Source organism: Musa acuminata, chromosome BXJ1-10 (assembly GCF_036884655.1).
Source record: "Musa acuminata AAA Group cultivar baxijiao chromosome BXJ1-10, Cavendish_Baxijiao_AAA, whole genome shotgun sequence".
Lineage (NCBI taxonomy): Eukaryota > Viridiplantae > Streptophyta > Magnoliopsida > Zingiberales > Musaceae > Musa > Musa acuminata.
This window is the reverse complement of record NC_088336.1, coordinates 28,268,572-28,287,292: the sequence shown is the minus strand read 5'-3', so window position 1 is coordinate 28,287,292 and position 18,721 is coordinate 28,268,572. Positions and strand designations below refer to the sequence as shown.

Sequence of the window (18,721 nt, the reverse complement as noted above, 5' to 3'; positions counted from 1 at the left end):
TAACCAGCATTAACTTGCTATCCTAATCTAATTTGGTGAAGCACGAATTCACAAACAAATCACAACTTGCCATTAACCTTATCATCTATTCAATTAATTTTTTTCATTTAGTAAACTGTAATAATAATTATTATTTTTATTTCTAAAGAGTAAAAAATTATGACGACAACTAAAATATTCCAAAATAATTGATGCCATACTTTAAATAGGCAATGCAATAAGCCCATTCACTAAGCATACGGAGCTCCGAAAGAAGAGCATTTAAATATCATTCGATGGTCGCAAGCAGCACATAAGGAACCACTTCGGGAATGGGTTTCCCCCGTTGCCTCTTTAATCGTTGGGTCGGAGGAGCTCTCTTTCCGTTCCTGTCTTCCTTTCTACTCTCCGTCCGTCCGCCTCGAGATCGACTCGTCTACCGCAGACCCTAATCCCGTGGTTCTGAGATCGAGCAAAGCCGTGATACTAGCTTAGGTGCGGTGCCCCCTCGATCCCCGGCGTCGAGCCTAACCGTAGCCCTAAACTCCATGCGCCTCGGGTCATGGCGGGCGGGAGATGGCTCTTCCCCCTCGTCTCCGTCTCCTTCGTCGCAGTCCTCCTCGTCCTCTCCGCCATCTCCGGCTTCATCGCCTCCTCAGCCTTCTTCGCTGGCCAGCCGGACGCCGGCGATGTTCACCGCGGCGCAGCCCACCCGCCGGCCTTCGCGTACTACATATCCGGCGGTCGCGGCGACGCCTCTCGGATGATCCGCCTCCTCCTCGCCGTGTACCACCCCAGGAACCGCTACCTTCTCCACATTTCTGCCGATGCCCCTAACTCGGAGCGCGCGGATCTGGCGATCCGGGTCCGGCTCTCGATGCCCGCCGTAAGAGCGTTCGAGAACGTGGACGTGGTGGGCAAGGCCAGCGCCATGACCCCGATGGGGTCGTCCGAGCTGGCTGCGAGGTTGCATGCTGCGTCGGTGCTCCTCCGCCTCGATGGTAGCTGGGATTGGTTTGTGACCTTGAATGCAGCGGATTATCCGCTGGTCACGCAAGACGGTATGTGATCCTGTTTCATTAAGATTTTTCTTTTGGATCTTAGTGGTAATTAGTGTTCCGTCTTGGGGTAAAGAAAATGGGAAAAAGGAAATTTTCTGAATTTTAAGCAATAAGAAATTAAGAAACTTTTCCTCATTAAACCAAATGTAGATTGGGAGGGTTGGGATTTTTTTTTTACCCTTAAATATGTTAAAAATTATTGTTTTGTTGTTTCGATTTGTTCTTGTTGGTTCTTGCACTAGAGTGATAACAAAGGCCGATTGTGACCGTTCCAGATTTGCTATGTCTACCTGAAATTAGCATGAAATATATGCTTCTTTTAACTTTTAACTGGAGAAGTATTGCCTGTAAGTCCTATCTGAAACACTGGAACTCTTGTTTCTCTCACTTTATATGCCACCGGAACATCAATTTGAAGACATGGAAGCACGCTTCTTTTTTTTTTTGTGAAGATAACCTGTGCCTGCACTTTGTAAACCAATCTAAACATTTGTCCCATGTGGATTTGGATATACCATAATTATTAAATGGTTTAGATCAGATTGGGAGCAAACATCATGGTGCTCTAACATAAGTAATCATGCTCTCTTTTAGTGCCTGCCTTCACTGAAGCTTTGTTGGAAAATGAAGTAGTTTCTGATCTAGGAACAGAGGATTTCCTTTGCCAAAGAAAGAACCTATTATTTTGCTTTAACAGATGTACAAATATGCACAGAGATAAATTAATGGGTTGTTTTATTGTCTCATGGTATTTTAATAAACTAAACATGTTGAAGACTTGATAAGTTGTAAAAGGCCAAAAATCATGCAGGGGTTCATGCTCATCTTATTCATATTTTTCGTACTAAAATTCAATAGGGAATTTTGCTCATATTTTGTTTGTTTATATGGTTGATCATCCTCATTTTGTTTTCTCGACTTGAATCCCTTAGTTGTTAATTGTTTCCGAGTATTCTTTTCTTTTGAATTGTATTTTGAAAGATGTGAAATATTTTGGTGTTGTAGAGAGTATAAAAAGCTCTACAATGTTTTTAACTCTCCCCCGAGGGACTTTTAACTTATTAAATATTTGTCTTGTCTTTGTTTCAGATATGATTCATGTTTTCTCGTCTGTGCCTAGGGACTTTAACTTTGTGGATCATACCAGTGACCTTGGATGGAAAGAGTGGGTACATGCCATTTAAGTTTCATGATTTGTGAGATTTGTTTCTTCAGCTCCTCTGAAGTTCTCCTATTGTGTCCTTGCAGATATCAAAGGGTGCAGCCTATTATAGTCGATGCAGGCATCTATTTGGCAAATAGGAAACAATTCTTCCAAGCTTCACAGAAGCGGGACACTCCTGAGTCCTTCAAATTCTTCACAGGTAAAGAATCTTTTGTTTGTGTTTTAGATGATAAAGCCCATTCTTATTTAGCCACGTGCAGGTTCGCCATGGGTTATTCTGAGCAGATCTTTCATAGAGTACAGTGTTTTAGGTTGGGACAATCTTCCCCGAACATTACTTTTGTACTTCACGAATGTAATACTGTCCCAGGAAGGCTATTTCCATTCAGTCATGTGCAATTCCCCTGATTTCCAGAACACAACCATAAACAGCAACCTGAGGTACATGGTGTGGGATAATCCTCCAAAGATGGAGCCTCATTTCCTGAACATGACAGATTTTGACAGGATGATGGAAAGTGGAATGCCTTTTGCAAGGCAGTTCCATCAGGATGACCCAGTGCTCAACAAAATCGATGACAAGGTACTCGGACGTCGGCACCATCAGGCTGTTCCTGGGGCTTGGTGCTCTGGGCGCAAGAGATGGTGGACAGATCCATGTTCCCATTGGAGCAATGCCAACATCATGAGACCTGGTCCACAAGCTGAGAAGTTTGGTCGGGTGATGAAGGATCTTTTAGACAAATGGAAGTCCGATTCAAGGTCATGCAAAAGCCCCGAGAATGCCACGATTAGTTCCTAGAACCTCAGTGGCGTGCCATCCAGCCATTTCCCCACGCTGGGAACTAGCATTGGTAGGATGGATTTTGATACGGAGGTGGTGGGTGGTTCATTGTTTTGATGCTCGTCTGGCTTTAAATTTTCCTGTATATTATTCAACTAGCTACGGCGATACAATGCATTTTAGAGGCCAGCATGTCATCAAAACCCAATAATATAACTTCTTTCTTTTAATACATTTAGTCTCATGAGTTGTATACGTGTATGGTTTGGTGTGTGACTCTGGAATCCTTTGCCTTGTATTGCATTTTGTGTAATTAGTCAAAACAATTGCATGGATGTGGCAGTGTGGACTTGAGATGAGCCACCCTCGGAGAAAGAAAGCACTGTGGAAAGTTGTGATTCCGAGAGGCTCTTCAAAACACAATTTCTCGTGTGCAAATTCTACGATTACTGTAAGCAATAATAAGATGTCAAGCCATTAGATGAAGTCATTGTTGATCTCGAGTGTGCGAACTCAAAAAGGATTCCAAAGTTAAATGATTGTGTACCGAAGGAACATGTGAATAAGTTAAGTTGATGAACGCGACCTTACATATGCGATAAGATCAAGTCTCTTATTCCATAAAATTAGGAATCAGATCAGAATTAAACTGAGAGAATCTATTATATGTATACTGAAATATGTTTTTTTGTGTTGTTTATACCTTTCTTTTTTTACTTTTTGTTTATTGTAATCAGATTATTTCTTTAAGTGTCATTAAGTTCATTAGTACTAAAACAAAGATAATACCACAGTTTAATTATAATGTCATAATCATGATATATATAATAACACATTAATCATAAATATAAATATATATGATTAAAGTAAGTGATTATGTGTAATAAATAAGGCCCATCGCGGTTTTAATTCTTTTCACCGGAGGTGAGACTAAAAAGTCGAAATTCGAAGGATTTAGACGTCAAAAATATTTTTTGAGCATTTGTATCAACTGTTGTGTATGCGGTAACCTCACATTCGATGGTCACACTATTATCAGGAAGGTCGTGACGGATTTAAATGGCACAACGCATAGCTTATCGTCTTCGAAAATGGAAATGGGCGAATAGAGATGGTTCTGGCGAGTATCGTCTGCGATCCCCGCGCCTTTGCTCGATCCGATTCTTACACGATCATCCTTGGGTTATTGGTGAGTATTATTAATCTCAGCGATTTCTCCTCTGCTCGATTTGATTCTCGTAAGTTCATCCTCGGCTTTGGTATCTTCTTGGAAGAATCGAGTAGTTCCTTTTCGCATTTTCTTCGTAGTGTCAAGCTGCGTCCACGGGATGCGTGTTCTTCTTGGATGATCCGGCGGTAAATGGGCTTGGTGATGGTTTTCCTTTCGATTCATTTCCATCTCACGGCAATTTCTGTTCTCTTGCGGTTGGAATTCGAACACACAATTAAGTCATCGATTGCAATAAGTGCTTATGTAATGTGAATTTGAAGATCAAATCCGATCTACCCTTTCCACAACACATGGTCACAGAGACTACAAAATTGTAATGACACCACCCACCATGGAACATTTCAAATAATTGCTGTAGAGATACTTCAAAGACAAAGACATTGATTTTTTTTTTTGTCTTTTGATGATCCTAGTTCCATATTTTATACTAATTAATGCATGAAATTTTAAGTTTGGTAGAAAAAAAGGATAAGAACAGATGACACATCTCCACAGAGCCAACTGTGTTAGGAAGACTAGCAGAAAGAATTGGCAAAGAAGTAGGAAAACTGTTGATTGTTTCTCAGGACTTTTGAAGTAATTTGATCCTTGATGAAATCTTAAATAAGTGCTCAGGACTTGAGCATCATTCCAATACATTAATTAATACCTTGTGGTATTAAGAGATACAATAGTTAGAAGAAAACACACACCATAGGAAATAATCCTACTTCATATCCCACTTCACTTCACATCAATAGGGTTTAATAGAAATAAAAGTAACAGGAGATCATTCGATCAACCATTAATGCACATATGTTTGTCCATTGAAATTTTACATGGCATTCTACACTGACATGTTGCCAAAGAAAGGAGAAAGACTTGTAAAAGTGTTAGCCTTCTCAATTCATGCATATAGTGCTCTTTCCTCTCATGAGCAGAAATCATGCCTGAAAGTTCCCTCCACTCCTTGATCAAAATAAATAGAGAATTACCTCCTGTTAACGTCTTTCGTTTTTCCTCCTCCTCGCTTGAGCTTTTTGCCACTTCTTTCGAGGGACAAATTTGCTTTTTGGCTTTAGTTTCAACTCGGGCGAAAATTTGAAATTTGGATCTCTCATGCGTGCTTGTATATCCTTGAAGAATTGCATATTTAGCTTCTTAGGCCCGCCTTCTCGAAGCTCTGCATACTCTGGCCCTGAAACAATGTTTTCGAAAGCTCCAATCAGGATATCGATGTCACTCATCACCTCCCAGACATTTATGTACCGCCCATCTGGCCCTTTCTTTAACTTCTTCAGTGCATTTTCCACAGCAAGCTTTCTCGCTTGCTTTCCCGGGGACAACTCTGGGGGTTCCTTTTCGGCTTTCAACAGCTCCGAAATGGTCCTGTACTTGGGTGTCTCCTCAAACTCAAACAATTTGTCTATGTGTTTATCACTACGTTCATTCGCGTGTGACTCAGTAGGAATATCATCATCGTCGTCATCCTCACTGCCACTCCACAGGGCAACCTCTTCGTCACTTTCCGAACACAAACTTCTCAGCTCATCGCTCTCATCACCATCGATGAGGTCCGAGTTCTCCTTTGCCTGCTTCCTTATCTTCTTAATTGCCCTTTCCAAATTTCTGCTGTCCTTCTCGTTATCTTTTTCATCATCCTCGCTCGCAGTCCATAAACAGTCATCCTCATCCATCTCTTCTGCCCAAGCTTTTCTGAATTCTTCATCGCCAGGCCTTCTATTACCGAACAAGTTATAATGTGTTCGCTCACGAGCGTAGGATCGTGATACTGGAGAACCAATAAGAATAAGGCTTAATAAAAACACAAAATAACACATAGAAGGAATGACATCTCACAGTGTGATACGTTCTCAACGAGTGAAATTTCCTCTAAAATAACATTGAGCTTGAAGCAGTTACCACTTTCAAGAGAACTAATTTCACGTAAACAAGCAGTAGAAAACTAAAAAGAAGTCGTTAAACTCTTCTTGATCATGACTGCCTGGATAGCTAAACCAAGTAAACATATTGGAATCCCCCAGTTTCTAATTCCAAACCACTACTACTGTTGTTCAGTTCATTCAACTTTTATAAGATTGCAGTCTGAGATGAGGCTAAACCAATCATCGATATCTCATAAAGTTTGACGATCCTTTTTTTCTCTCGAAGGATTTATATTCCATACCTTTGCTGTCGTCACTCTGTGTGGAGGACACAGAGGCATATCATCGAACACAAAGTTGTCCTCGGTAGAAACGAATGATGCCAAAAAGACTTCCAACTATTTTAGGTTTAAGCCAATCAAAAGGTAGTTTCTTGGAATAGGAAGCATCGATCATCGCACGTAAAACTCCGATCATAAATGCTTCATGACAACAAGAGGAGAGAACGGACCTTGTAGGATAGGATTAAGATGTCCTGCACTGGTTCTTCCGCCACGGTGCACGCTTGCTAGACCGGGCGAAAATTCAGGCCTGGAATCGAGACCCAAAGAAAGCGAGTTAAGGAAAGACGACTAACGACCGTAAGCAGGGCAAAAAAGAACCGGAAGCAGCGGTAACCTATGCGACAATGGAAATCGAACGAAACGTAGACGAGCCAACAGCCGCGCCATCACAGTTTCTGAAGGGGGAGGTCCGATGCATATTGTCTCTCGTGCCCTGCCACGCGGATGGTTTTAAGAATGGCGGTGCACATTATTTTTCAGAATATATAGACAATTTTTTTTTAAGAATATATATATATATATATATATCATCAAAACTCAACAGAGAATGGCTGCTGACCCAACGTACGGAGCGGCTTAGAGGTCATTGGAATAGAGTTTCCGAGTCCGAGGTGCCTTCCCATCTCTCAAGCGTCGGTTGGCATTGGAACGGAAGAACGCGGCTATCACATTTCCATTAGTTTGTTGTTCGCATTAAGAAAAAAAAAAGATTAATGATGAACCAAGCAGACTTCCCTCTTCCCTAGCAAAACATCAACACCGCAAACTCAAATAACTTAAAACCATCCAGAATTTTTTACACTAACTTCTTGATTCAATCACACGAAAAAAAAACCGGCAGTTCATTGTGATTTGGAAGCATGACTTTTTTGATCTGAAAAGAAACACATACGATTTTCATCGACCTTCTTGATCTGAAAGTTTGTTACATCACAAAGACCTGTTTACCTAAGTTAAATGCGATTGCCGTGAAACCACATTGTAGAACACGAGAAACCATGGTGGATGCTAAATCCGAAATGGACAAAACAACATTCCCCTCACTGAACAAAATTTTTGAGAATATGGAATTCATATGGGACAACAATCTTTTTCAGAAGTTGGCAGTTAACAATACTGGTGGTGGTAAGCCAGAATTTTGAGATGGCTGCCATATGGGACAACAACCTTTGCAAGCGCCCACCTTAAGTCAAACACCATTGCTAATATAACATGTCCAAAACAAACCATGGAGAAGAAATCCGTAAGTTAACACCACAACTGGATCCGCCACTTAATTTTACTGGGAAGCCTGGAGGTTAATTCACTTCTTCAGAAGGTACAATTACCGGAGAGAACTGCAAATGACAGCACAGACAGATCAACTTCCAGAGCTTTGAAGAGAAAGCTAAATCATGTTTAGTTAGTAATTAACAATATCAACCTCATCCCCTTCGTTGCAGATAACTTCCATCACATCTGCAAAATCCCACCCAAGTGCAGTCTCCAGCAGTCTCTTTAGTTTTCTCGTCTGCAAATAGCATTACCAGTCAACATGTTAATGAAGGTCTTTAGATAAAAGGAAAAGAAGAAGACCCAAAAAAAATCTCATAATCCATGCCCACTGTCATTCATAAAAAGCACATAGAAAACAAATACCATACTGTCATTCACAAAAAGCACTGAACTTTGGTTTGCCCTAATATACCAAGTGATACACAATCTATATATAAGAATTAGAAAAGCAGTAATTTTCAAGAATAAATATTACAGGATGCTGAATGAAAATTTTAAAAAGGTTTTAACATTCAAACCCATAACAGCAGGTCACCATCAACAACTGGGGACTCCAGCACCAATGGGAAGAAATCCTGAAAAATTCAAACATGATCAATAACTATGACACTGACCATTAATACTTAAAAATCGCTCACTAAAAGAACTAAACCAATTTAGACAAACCTTTTTATGAAATTCCATCTGGAAAAAGTTCAACTAGAAAAAAAAAAAAAAGCAAGATGACTAATGCTAAAATACAAAAACAACACACTTTGACAAGAATCTTGATCGATCATTAATCTCATTCTATGGCTCACATTTGCTTATCACACGCCAAGTAGTTCTTGATTTATTGGCAAAACAGTGATCTAGACCACACGTTAATAGGGGCGTGAAAGCTAAGGGTATTACACTAATAATGCCCATACATAGTTAACCAAATGATAGAGATTACCTTGCACAAACGGAACAAAAAGATGTCCTTTGAGAACCACACATCATCCAAGAAAAGGGATATTCCTTTGCCTGAATCATTCCCATGATTTTGTTTTTTATGAAAGCCATGCTTGAGTTGGGAGTAGAGGACTCTGATAAACTGCATGCGGTGCTATTGCAATCAGATATATGAGGAAAAAAAGGAAAATTCTTCGCTGCTAGTAATTACAAGCAACACATTATTGAAAAGAAACTCGTGTCCATATCACAGAAAAGTATGCTGTTACCAAAGCTAAAGCTTGAATAAGAGTTTTTGCAACTATATGATGAACTAGAGTCAACACAAATCCTAGTTGATACTCCTTTGGCTATGTTACATATATATCCTCATCCATAATGAGGATATATCTGATTTCATAGTAAGGCTCTCCAGATGTTCCTTTTTTATTCTACCATCAGACAAGAAAGACATGCTGACAACTCAATATACAGGACACAGGACAAGCACCAGGAAGCATGGGCAAAATATCATTCTCATGTGACAGAAGAAGTTCCAATTTATATTTTTTTAATAATCAATAAAACCTTCAAATATATTAAAAAGCACATTTATGTACCTTTTAAAGAGATATTTCAATGTCAGTTGCATGTAGACCTTACAATAACACATTTATCTTTCGATAGGTAAGGAGTCATATCCTTAGTTAAGAGTATTTTAAATTTTATTAACAGTTTCTATTAAAATATTTTTAGATTTTCATATACTTCTCATACCACTAATCGTAATCATTTCATTTCTTCTTACTACCGCATCTATAAGTCTTCTTATATCATTTTAAACGAAGTTCTCTTATTTTATTTTTATCGAAATGAATGAAAATATTTTTTTTCTTATCTTTACTAGTAAATTGAACAATATAAACTTTTTATAGCTGTCCAACTGCTGCTCAAGACTCATGTAGACCTTTAGTCCTAGTAATTAGATATTTAGGACTGCAGCCAAAATAGTACTACAATCATAGACCATAGACTTAATCCAAATTCTCCAACCGAAGATACCTGTGAATACTGTTATGCAATATGAAGGAAATAACTTACTATTTCATCTTTTGTTTCAAAATAGTGTTCTTAGATTGTCATTCAGGAGTAGATATTTTAAATACAGTTAATTGACCAATGTCTGTTGAAATTACCTTGGAGAATAGCTGAGTCCTTGTCCGAAGTGGCTGCAAGAAAGAGACAAGAATATCAAAGTCATATCACCGTTTAAGCATAATTCCACTCAAGCAACACAATTACATCACATGCAAGACAAACAAAATTGTTACTGCAAAAAAAAAAAAACATCTGTTATCTCATCCAAGGTTTGTAATACCGTCAAACAGAGGTGGTACATGCCATAACTACCCAGTATAGGGTCAGTGCCTCCCGGTACAAGAAGGTACATGATCTGTTTTTTTTTTTAAGTATTTTTAAGCTTTTTTTGAAACTCAATACATAACGGCACACTGGCACTCAGTACACTGGTAGAGGACCAGCACAGTACCAGTCATTTTTTTGAACAAAGATCAAAACAGGTGAGTCATTTAAAGACAGGAAAAAGGATAGGCAGTCAAACAAAGATCTAAACAGAATCATAAAATCATAAAAGCAAAGCAAAATTATTTAAGCTCCTTTCTTTTATAAAAAGTAACAAAAGAATCATTTAAGCAAGCAAGAGCTGTTTGTGTCTGTTTAACTAATACATGAATATTGCAGAACTCACAGCTTCTGTACAGCTTAAAAGAAGGCTAATTAATGATTTCCACTGTAGAAAGGCTTCAAGTGATTGCCCCATCTGCAAGATCCACAATTAATGAAAATACAAGGGCTATAAATTTACCAGGAAACACATGCCACCAGACACATACCATAAATGCAACAAAAGCAAATTGTAGTTCCCCCAAAAGTGAATCTTCTTCGCCTCCATAGTCTTTCATCAAGATTGCTTCCAGTAATTTTGTCTGAAGGAAAATGTATCTCATTAGTCAATGCATAAAAACTCTTTAGTAATGTGACCCTTTAGTACACAATCTAAATTAAAAATGTCATTAGTAAGCCTTTAACCCAGCCAGATAACATTCAAATAAACTTTAATATCTAAGGAACAACTCCATGGGTTGTAGGAAGGATTTAAGTCCACAAAATCAAAGAAATTAAAGTAGCAAATAAGCTACCAGAAGATAGATTAAATTATAAACATAAACTGCTGTATGGCTTCTTAACAGGCAAATATTGTATCACATTGAAGTGTCATACACAAATGCCATTGTTTCTGAACCATTGGTGTAATAAAATATAAGTTTGAGCAAAATTAGAATCATGGTGTTTACACACTAAATAGATATCATCATATTGTGCAACACTCCTAAATATTAGCACTATTTTGATACCAAAACAACTAAAATGCAACCCATCTATACACTCTCAATTTCCTAATTTTGTGCTGATACAAAGTTTAAATCAATAAGTTCATGTTGGAAAGCTTTATCACGAAAGTTATTGAATGTTAACCAATGTCCCACTTTCTATCAGACATTTCAATTTAAACTTTCTTTTTAAACCGATTCAACAGAGAAAATGTTTTAGCTTTATGCCGGTAATTTAACTTTGACCCGTTATTTTTCTTGAAGATACAAAATGGCAAGGATCCAATGATCTACAGTATCAAGGTATCTATTTTGGTTTGAACACAAACGGACAAGCTCACATTCCTAGGACAATCATGGATTAAAATATTGGAAGTTCCAAAGAAAACCTTGCATAGAAGTATCATTTTGAACTGAATAAAGAAAATCCATTTACAAAAAAAACACAAACACAAGAATCTTGACATTACACACTGAGTTCAGCAACCCTAAGCAAAATTACATTTTCTCTTTTCACCAAATTCTTGCCAAACAATCCAATTATGACATTTGTTTTTCGCTTATTCAGGTAGATATAAAGATCTATAAGGCCCAGTATGCAATATATTAATCCTTCTACTTTACCAAATGGGGTAAATGCAAAGATAATTACTTTGTCAAGGTTAATTGCTGTAAGTTCCTCTCCAGAAATGCCCTTATGCTTAACAGCATGGGGAATTGATGTGTAATAGCATCCACGCCTGTGAGATCCCTCTGCTTCAGAGTTTGAAAACTTACTGTCCTTTAGCTGTTCCATCAGACGTCTCTCCATAACAGAAATAGGAACCCTGTCGATCAATCCAGACTCGTAGGCTATCATAATATCTCCACCAATGGGCTCTGTTAATTCATCCATTCAATATGTAAAATATCTGGATATCAAGGTTATCCAAGAAAAACATTGAAGCAATCTTGCAGTGACAAAAGGCACAAATAATTCAGGGAATAACCAAAAGCCTAATAAAAAATAACAAAACAAAGAAGAGAGATAGAATACAACAGAATGCAAAGGGAATAACAAATGTAAGAACTTGAATGCACAGCAACTCAGAAACAACTTTCTGAAAGGATATCTTTCCTTTTGTGTGAAAATTGAACATTCAAATAATGTTATCACCAGCAAGCCTCTTTTGTTTGATAACAATACATAAATCATGAAGGTAATTATCAACTCTCTTCCAGTTTGTCCAATTACAGCAATTCCACTGAAGAAGTATAAAGAGTAGAGAATGGGATAAAGATCCCTGAATGCTTCTTAAAAGACCATATGGCACAATAACATCAAATAATTAAAAATCTTTAGCTACAATCAAGGTAGAGGTCAGAGATAAAATTGACCGATGAGTTACAACCAACTAGGACAATGACAAGTGAAAGAAAATCCTACCAACGCAAATGCACCATACAAAGACCAAAGAAGGTAACGTGCCTTTCACAGAAAATAGAATAGAGTGCCACTTATTGGAAGTTCAGGATTGGTAAATAGACTAAATAATAGTTTTCACCCTTAGTATCACAAGCAGTAGATAGATGCATCAAAGAAGATCACATCCATGAGCTACCCAGACTTGTACAGGAAATCTATACTTCAAGAATAAAACTCAAGATGAGTTATAAGACCAATAAACTAAAAACATCTAGCATGTCAAAAAACTATAAGCATATTTGATATCTCCAACATCTGCCTAAATTCCATAGAACATAGTCTTTCATGGTGCAAAAATTTTAAACGCAATGGTACATGGCTTCCATTAATATAAAAATTCTTCTTTGCACAAAATTTAATTTTGATATGGATGTGAAACCTAGTAGTTTATTTTCTGTGCAAAGAAATGAAGGTTGGCACAAAGAAAGTTTTTGTAAAAGAGATTGCAAATGATATGTCACCTTGTAACATATTAGACATTACCAACAAAAATAAGAAAACTATACATGATTCATGAGGATTTAAATAAAAGAATTATAAACAAACTCATTCCAACCTAATTATCCACAATTAAAGCCAATAAAACAACAGCATCCACAGCTAATATACAGTTTGTAAAACTTACCAATTCTCTCAATAATGTTCTGTGTAATGTAATTAGAAAGCTGCTTCCACTCTCCATGCCTGTCTAAAGCATAAGGCCCAAGGTGGGGATCGAATTCCAGACGTCTCACTGCTTCAGAGTACCTGCCTTCCTAAATAGAAGTCAAATTATAAGTGACAACTATCAAATTTCATTGTAAATACACTAATTCTACCATTGCATAAGAATGAAGAGTTTGACTTGGTAAAAGCTGCTTATCAATCCAAAATTTCAGTAAGTTCACATTGTTGGTCTTTGCAAAACAGTAATATGTTGACAAATATTTCCTGCCACAACAGATTATCACAGATATGTTCCAAATCAACTTGGCAAAAGATCTGAATGAATCCATGGCAACAAACTTCAGTAAGTTCAAATTGTTGGGACTACACAAAATACTAGTACATAAACCAGCTTCCTGCTAACAGATATTATGCAAGACATGTTCCAAACTTCAGACATCTAACTGTTACAACACACTGAACTATCAAATTACTGCAGCATCAGAATGGACAGAACAGCATATATGTTCAACATAAGCAAAGACAGAATTACCATACCTCACAAACACACATTTTAAAATTTCAGTCTTAAGTACACCACATTTTAGATAATACAAGCAAATTCACCTATATAATACTTTTAATTAGTTATAACACTCCAATCAATTAAGTGATATCTAAATTTTTGTAACTATCATATAAGACTTGTGATCATAAATGGCTACCTCATCTTCTGAAACTTTAATCAGCCGTTCCTCCTGATGATGCCACTTGCGCACAACTACCTGTCCGAAGCATAATAAGAACTTATAAATCCTATCAAGCACAAAAGCTATACTTCTAAAACAATTCAATAATTGATAGAACCACATGATTTAAATGCTATCTATATCGCTTTTTCCATTTAAAAAATATTACTTGCCACAATGATAACCAAGGTTGTAATTTGGTTTCTCAAAGTCAACAATGTTATTCTTGTGTATGCATATAAATTACAGCATGCATACACACAAACAAGATATGTAACAAGTTAACAGAGTCCTTGTGTGTCTGATACATGCTGCAGGAATGCAGTGAGAGATCCAAAATGGTAACCTTGAAAAATGAATTTCACGTTATGGGACTGTCATGTGCTACAAGTATCAAAATGTGAACACAATATTTTATCCAAAAAAACATTTTGATATTCTTGATCTGGTAAGAAAAGTGGCACATTCGAGAAAAAAACTCCAAAAAGCAATAAAAAAATTCACTAAATATCACCCTTGGTGAAAGATCTCAAATTCTAGATTTATACCTACTAGTTCACAAAGATATCTATGTATGATTTTGCAAAGTCATATCAACAGATACCAAGCAAACATAAAGAAATATTACATAGATGAATACCTCAGCAGGATGGGTCGTAAGGAAGAAGCCAACTGTCGGTGAAAATTCATTCCCCTCTCTGAATCAATCACAGTAAAGACAGGAAGACACCTAGCTTAAGTATCAGTTGAATCAAAATACTATGGCTTAACCTATACAGTTGCCAAAACTACAATAACAACACAGATACAAGAATTAAGCTATAATGACAAACAATCTTTCCATGCCAACTGGCATGTCGAATTGTGTGAATACAAAAGTCGACCAACTTTTGCCTATTTTGGCTGGCACGGTGGAAAGAACCAGCACAACACAGTTGGAACAACATATCAACATGCTTCTGTATCATGAAATAACAATCTCTAGGAATAAACATTACATGAGCTTTCACAGAAAGTCAAGTATGTTACACCAAGCTTAATGAAGGTTCAACCAAGAGCTCAGTGAGGGGCAATCTCAATTCGTAATCACAGAACTATGAATGACTGATCCAGACACTATACCGAATTGGATCCAAAACAGTCTGACCCTAGTCAAATCAATTTAACCTCTTAAACACATTATTTAAGTCTTTGAAGTATTGAATCCATATAGAAACCCTGCCTGCCTTATGCCTCCATGGTTTTGTCATGGCAGATGTGGAAATGTGTGAACCAGGAGAAGAGGAGACCAAAGAAAAGGTTGTAGGTTGGAGAGGAACAGAAGGCAAATATTTTTTACATTGTTGCAATGTCGTTCAAATTGTTTCTGTTTTATGGTACTGCCAACATGATGATTTGTCATCCACGCGAGTTGTATAGTTTTTTGTTTTAGTACTCCTTTCAAGTGAAGAACTACCTAAGGACTAGGACAAGACACACAACCTAAGGTTTGACATCTTGTAAGACCAAAAAACTCATATTATTCTAATTGCTGGAAAACACCAAAAATAGAACGTCCAAATGTGATTTGGCAAACTGCAAGATCAGAATGGATGTCTAATATTACAAAGACTATCCTCAAGAAAAGAGCAGTGGCAAGTGGCAACCAGCGCTGTTATGTCTCACCTCAACTGAAGGCAGTTATAAGATGCCAAAGAAAGGGCTTTCAATGTTCTAGATTCCGAAACCTGCATGTATGCATACATGGAAGAAGAGCCTTTGTTATTGATATAATGCTTGTATTATATGATTTAAGGTCAATGGTCACGTATAATTGCACTCACAATGATACTATTGTTTCAATTCAAAATTAATTTGATTTTAAATAAAAATTTCCCCTGTTTCCCACGGCACTGCACTGCCATGATCTTAATTGGTCTGTTAGTGCTTCATCTCTTTGTTCTCAGACAATCAGAGACTTCGACTAATCACCAAACATCTAAAAACCTTACATAGAGAAACTTGGTATTTCTAACACTATGAATACAAGCCAGTAGACTGAATGTCCAGTGTTTCAACAATAATAGAACCCTATAGCAAGTTTAACCATGTGGCACTCAGTAATTATTGCAACAATTGCAATCAAAAATTTTTCAGTCTCTCACCCATTAAGATTTACAGAATTACTACATGTATTATTCACTTGAATCCACTATTTGTTTTAATTTATCCTTAAAAGACCATCTCATCAGTCCTTAGGCATTAACAACTTCAAAAAATAGCAATATAACTTGCCATCAGAATGAGCTGTTATAATATTTGAAATTTTGAAATATGAAAATATATTAAGGCAACTCCCTGATTCCAGACATTGAGGTATAGTTGTCCTTTTGTTTGGATTTTGGAATCAGCTAAAGCAACAAGACAACATATAATTGCAAAATTCTTGTATATTTAATATTTTAAATATTTCTTAGGTAGGTTATGCTGATTGTTGATACTATGTCATATATCAACCAAATTAACAAACTCAAATTCAACATACAGTGAGAAAAGTTATTCCATATTATTATCATTATAGTTGCACATTGCAAAGAACTTCCATATCAAGTTAATCATATATGCATAAAAGAAGATGTTAGAAGATCACATCTTACTTGCTTGAGGGACTATAGTAAATGAAGTGTGTGCCCGGTGGGATCATCTTCATACCCTTAAACATCGGCCCCACAGAAAACATCTGGAAGAAATTACATCAAAGCTTAAAGATAGTTATGTCGACACAACAACAATATGCTGTAATGATCCAACTATTTGTGGGCAATGAATCTTTTTCTGCCATAGAATTCTATACAAGACAATACCCTTAGTTAGGCCAATAGCATTCAAATTGTTTTGTATAGTTTCTACTTTCTAACAATTCTTTTGAAATATCCTTCTCTCTCTTCTAACCTTGTTTAATCACAACATCTAATATGTCTTTTTAAAACATATTCTTAATAATCTTATTCTTCCTAATGCTATCATTTATTTAGCTATACCTAATTGTTTATGAATGAAATGAAGATTTTTGTTATCTATATTTCCAAGTAACTTCATACATTCACTTCAACTCATTTCAACTAATATTTTTTTGTACATATTTTTAATAAATTGCCCAATACTCAGATCCACTGAGTATTGTTGATCAAACAATTGTTTTATATTTTTTTTCTAATCTAAGAGCATATGATGATCATACAAAAGTAACAAAACTCCAAATTCTCTTCTCCATTATATATATACACGTATATATACATATATATGCATATACATATATACATACATACATATGTATATATATATGTGTGTATATATATACACACACACACAGGCTAAATTTGTCATGCATTTTGATGTCACATTTTAGTTGCATTAGTACTAATTATTGTTGTTGGCATGTTTATGATATTAGACATCCGTCAAATTTGATAAATTTCCACATTAGCCATGAAATCTGTATATGAAATTGCTTCACAAATAGCTGTCACCTATGGCCTGGTTAAATTTCAAGTTTTGCAAAGACACCAAAGTAAAATTTCCAATTGTTGACACAGACATCAATGAACAAGTATTTTGCATTTAAAAGGTTAGTAAAACTCATGATGAATTAAATTTAGGATCTTGGTTGACATAGACAATTATAAAGTGTTTATTTTGTATAAAAAAGAATGGTTTGGACTCATTAGAATCTTAATTAATGATCTAAAACCTATTATGGTTGGATTTAATTTTTTCTTAAATTTTAATGATTACTATTATTATTTAGTGACTAAAAATATCCGTGAGAAATTTTTTATTTGATTTCATTATTGATTTTCTTAGAATAAAGGTAGGAATCTGAGTGCTACAAATAAATGCAAACAAATAAAATAGATGCACTCGTTGTGTATAAATGTTAATTTTAAATAACACAAAATTGATCTTATTGGGCCAATCATCCCACACGTAACGTACAAGCAGATAGAAACTTCTTTCATGCCTTTGAGATATGTGTGCTAAACCCCCAACAAGTGGAGATTACATCACAACAAAAGGGCAACAGACCACATGGTAAAATACTCGGATTTCTTGTTAACATAAATCATTATACAATGCAGTTTACGGCTAAAGTTTATTCGCAAGACGCGGGCATCAGTGCTTTCCATGACTCCAGAAACCCTAAAGGCTATCTTATTTCTTCTCGTCATGAAGTTTATGCGAATATGCACATCCAGGCGTCGAAAGGAAAGAAGCTTCTTGGAAGAAAAGAGAAAGAGATCTTTCTAGGGTTCGTGAAATAAAGAAACGTAAAGGAGGAATTGGTAGAAAGAAATGCGAATAGGGAACAGGAAGAGGAGACCTCGGTGTCGATGCCGAAGAGAGTGAACTGAGGGACGTCGAGGAGAAGAAGTGTCGCCCCTTTCTTCACGAGATCGAGAGCGGCTTCTTGATCCATCTCAAGCACCAGGCTGGAGAACGCCGCTTGGAGAAGACGAGGAGTAGAACGACCACTCGGTTGGGGTCGACGCTACGACCACGATCGGCGGTTGTTCTCGGAGGTTCAAGAATCAAGAATCAAGATGTCTGATCACGTGTCGCGCACGTGAAACAGAGAGGACGTTCTCTTCCCTTCTGTTTTTTTTCTTTTTTCTTTTACCTTAAAACCCTTACTTTAATTTAACAAAAATGCCCCCTCATCCTTCTACGAGTCCTTCTCGGCACGCGACTGTCAGCTGCTCGGACCACGAGTCGCACCACCTGTCACCAGGGTTAGGACAACGTTGCTTTAAGATTCGTAATTCATGATTTCCATGTCCGAGGTTTGCTTGCAT

The 18,721-nt window shown here is 36.8% G+C and overlaps 3 protein-coding genes across 4 annotated transcripts; 1 reads left to right on the top strand and 2 right to left on the bottom strand.

Moving 5' to 3' along the window:
• Nucleotides 1-287: 287 nt before the first annotated feature.
• LOC103968731 (beta-glucuronosyltransferase GlcAT14A) lies at nucleotides 288-3,219 on the top strand. 2 transcript variants are annotated; one of them, XM_065087508.1, is made up of 4 exons: nucleotides 288-1,040; nucleotides 2,161-2,209; nucleotides 2,289-2,404; nucleotides 2,466-3,219. In XM_065087508.1, the coding sequence occupies exons 1-4, from the start codon at nucleotides 542-544 to the stop codon at nucleotides 3,005-3,007; spliced, it is 1,206 nt and encodes a 401-aa protein (XP_064943580.1). In that variant the 5' UTR covers nucleotides 288-541; the 3' UTR covers nucleotides 3,008-3,219. The 2 variants fall into 2 exon arrangements, with proteins under 2 accessions (XP_064943580.1, XP_009380312.2); XM_009382037.3 differs by having other exon boundaries at nucleotides 2,130-2,205.
• Nucleotides 3,220-4,947: 1,728 nt separating this feature from the next.
• Nucleotides 4,948-6,871, bottom strand: LOC103968730 (uncharacterized). Its single transcript, XM_009382036.3, has 3 exons — nucleotides 6,764-6,871; nucleotides 6,597-6,676; nucleotides 4,948-5,991 (listed from the first exon to the last, which is right to left on the bottom strand). Exons 1-3 carry the CDS (start codon nucleotides 6,814-6,816, stop codon nucleotides 5,201-5,203), a joined length of 924 nt encoding a protein of 307 aa, XP_009380311.2. The 5' UTR covers nucleotides 6,817-6,871; the 3' UTR covers nucleotides 4,948-5,200.
• A 598-nt stretch (nucleotides 6,872-7,469) lies between these two features.
• On the bottom strand, nucleotides 7,470-18,515 carry LOC103968729 (uncharacterized). The gene is made up of 13 exons (XM_018818945.2): nucleotides 18,250-18,515; nucleotides 16,526-16,608; nucleotides 14,530-14,587; nucleotides 13,866-13,925; nucleotides 13,121-13,250; nucleotides 11,683-11,909; nucleotides 10,533-10,625; nucleotides 10,388-10,459; nucleotides 9,816-9,848; nucleotides 8,642-8,782; nucleotides 8,223-8,279; nucleotides 7,853-7,939; nucleotides 7,470-7,766 (listed from the first exon to the last, which is right to left on the bottom strand). The coding sequence occupies exons 1-13, from the start codon at nucleotides 18,343-18,345 to the stop codon at nucleotides 7,728-7,730; spliced, it is 1,176 nt and encodes a 391-aa protein (XP_018674490.2). The 5' UTR covers nucleotides 18,346-18,515; the 3' UTR covers nucleotides 7,470-7,727.
• Nucleotides 18,516-18,721: the final 206 nt, after the last annotated feature.

Bases quoted from the DNA above. Each gene is read 5' to 3' on its own strand.
- LOC103968729 (XM_018818945.2), bottom strand. From the start codon at position 18,345: ATGGATCAAGAAGCCGCTCTCGATCTCGTGAAGAAAGGGGCGACACTT. The intron at 10,460-10,532 runs GTATGTGTCTGG...TGGATCTTGCAG, and splicing joins TTGCTTTTGTTGCATTTATG to ATGGGGCAATCACTTGAAGC. The intron at 8,783-9,815 runs GTAATTTCAACA...CACCGCATGCAG, and splicing joins GGACTCAGCTATTCTCCAAG to TTTATCAGAGTCCTCTACTC.
- LOC103968731 (XM_009382037.3), top strand. From the start codon at position 542: ATGGCGGGCGGGAGATGGCTCTTCCCCCTCGTCTCCGTCTCCTTCGTC. The intron at 1,041-2,129 runs GTATGTGATCCT...TCTTTGTTTCAG, and splicing joins TCCGCTGGTCACGCAAGACG to ATATGATTCATGTTTTCTCG. The intron at 2,405-2,465 runs GTAAAGAATCTT...AGCCACGTGCAG, and splicing joins GTCCTTCAAATTCTTCACAG to GTTCGCCATGGGTTATTCTG.
- LOC103968730 (XM_009382036.3), bottom strand. From the start codon at position 6,816: ATGGCGCGGCTGTTGGCTCGTCTACGTTTCGTTCGATTTCCATTGTCG. The intron at 6,677-6,763 runs GTTACCGCTGCT...TCTCGATTCCAG, and splicing joins CGATTTCCATTGTCGCATAG to GCCTGAATTTTCGCCCGGTC. The intron at 5,992-6,596 runs GTCCGTTCTCTC...TTGGTTCTCCAG, and splicing joins TCTTAATCCTATCCTACAAG to TATCACGATCCTACGCTCGT.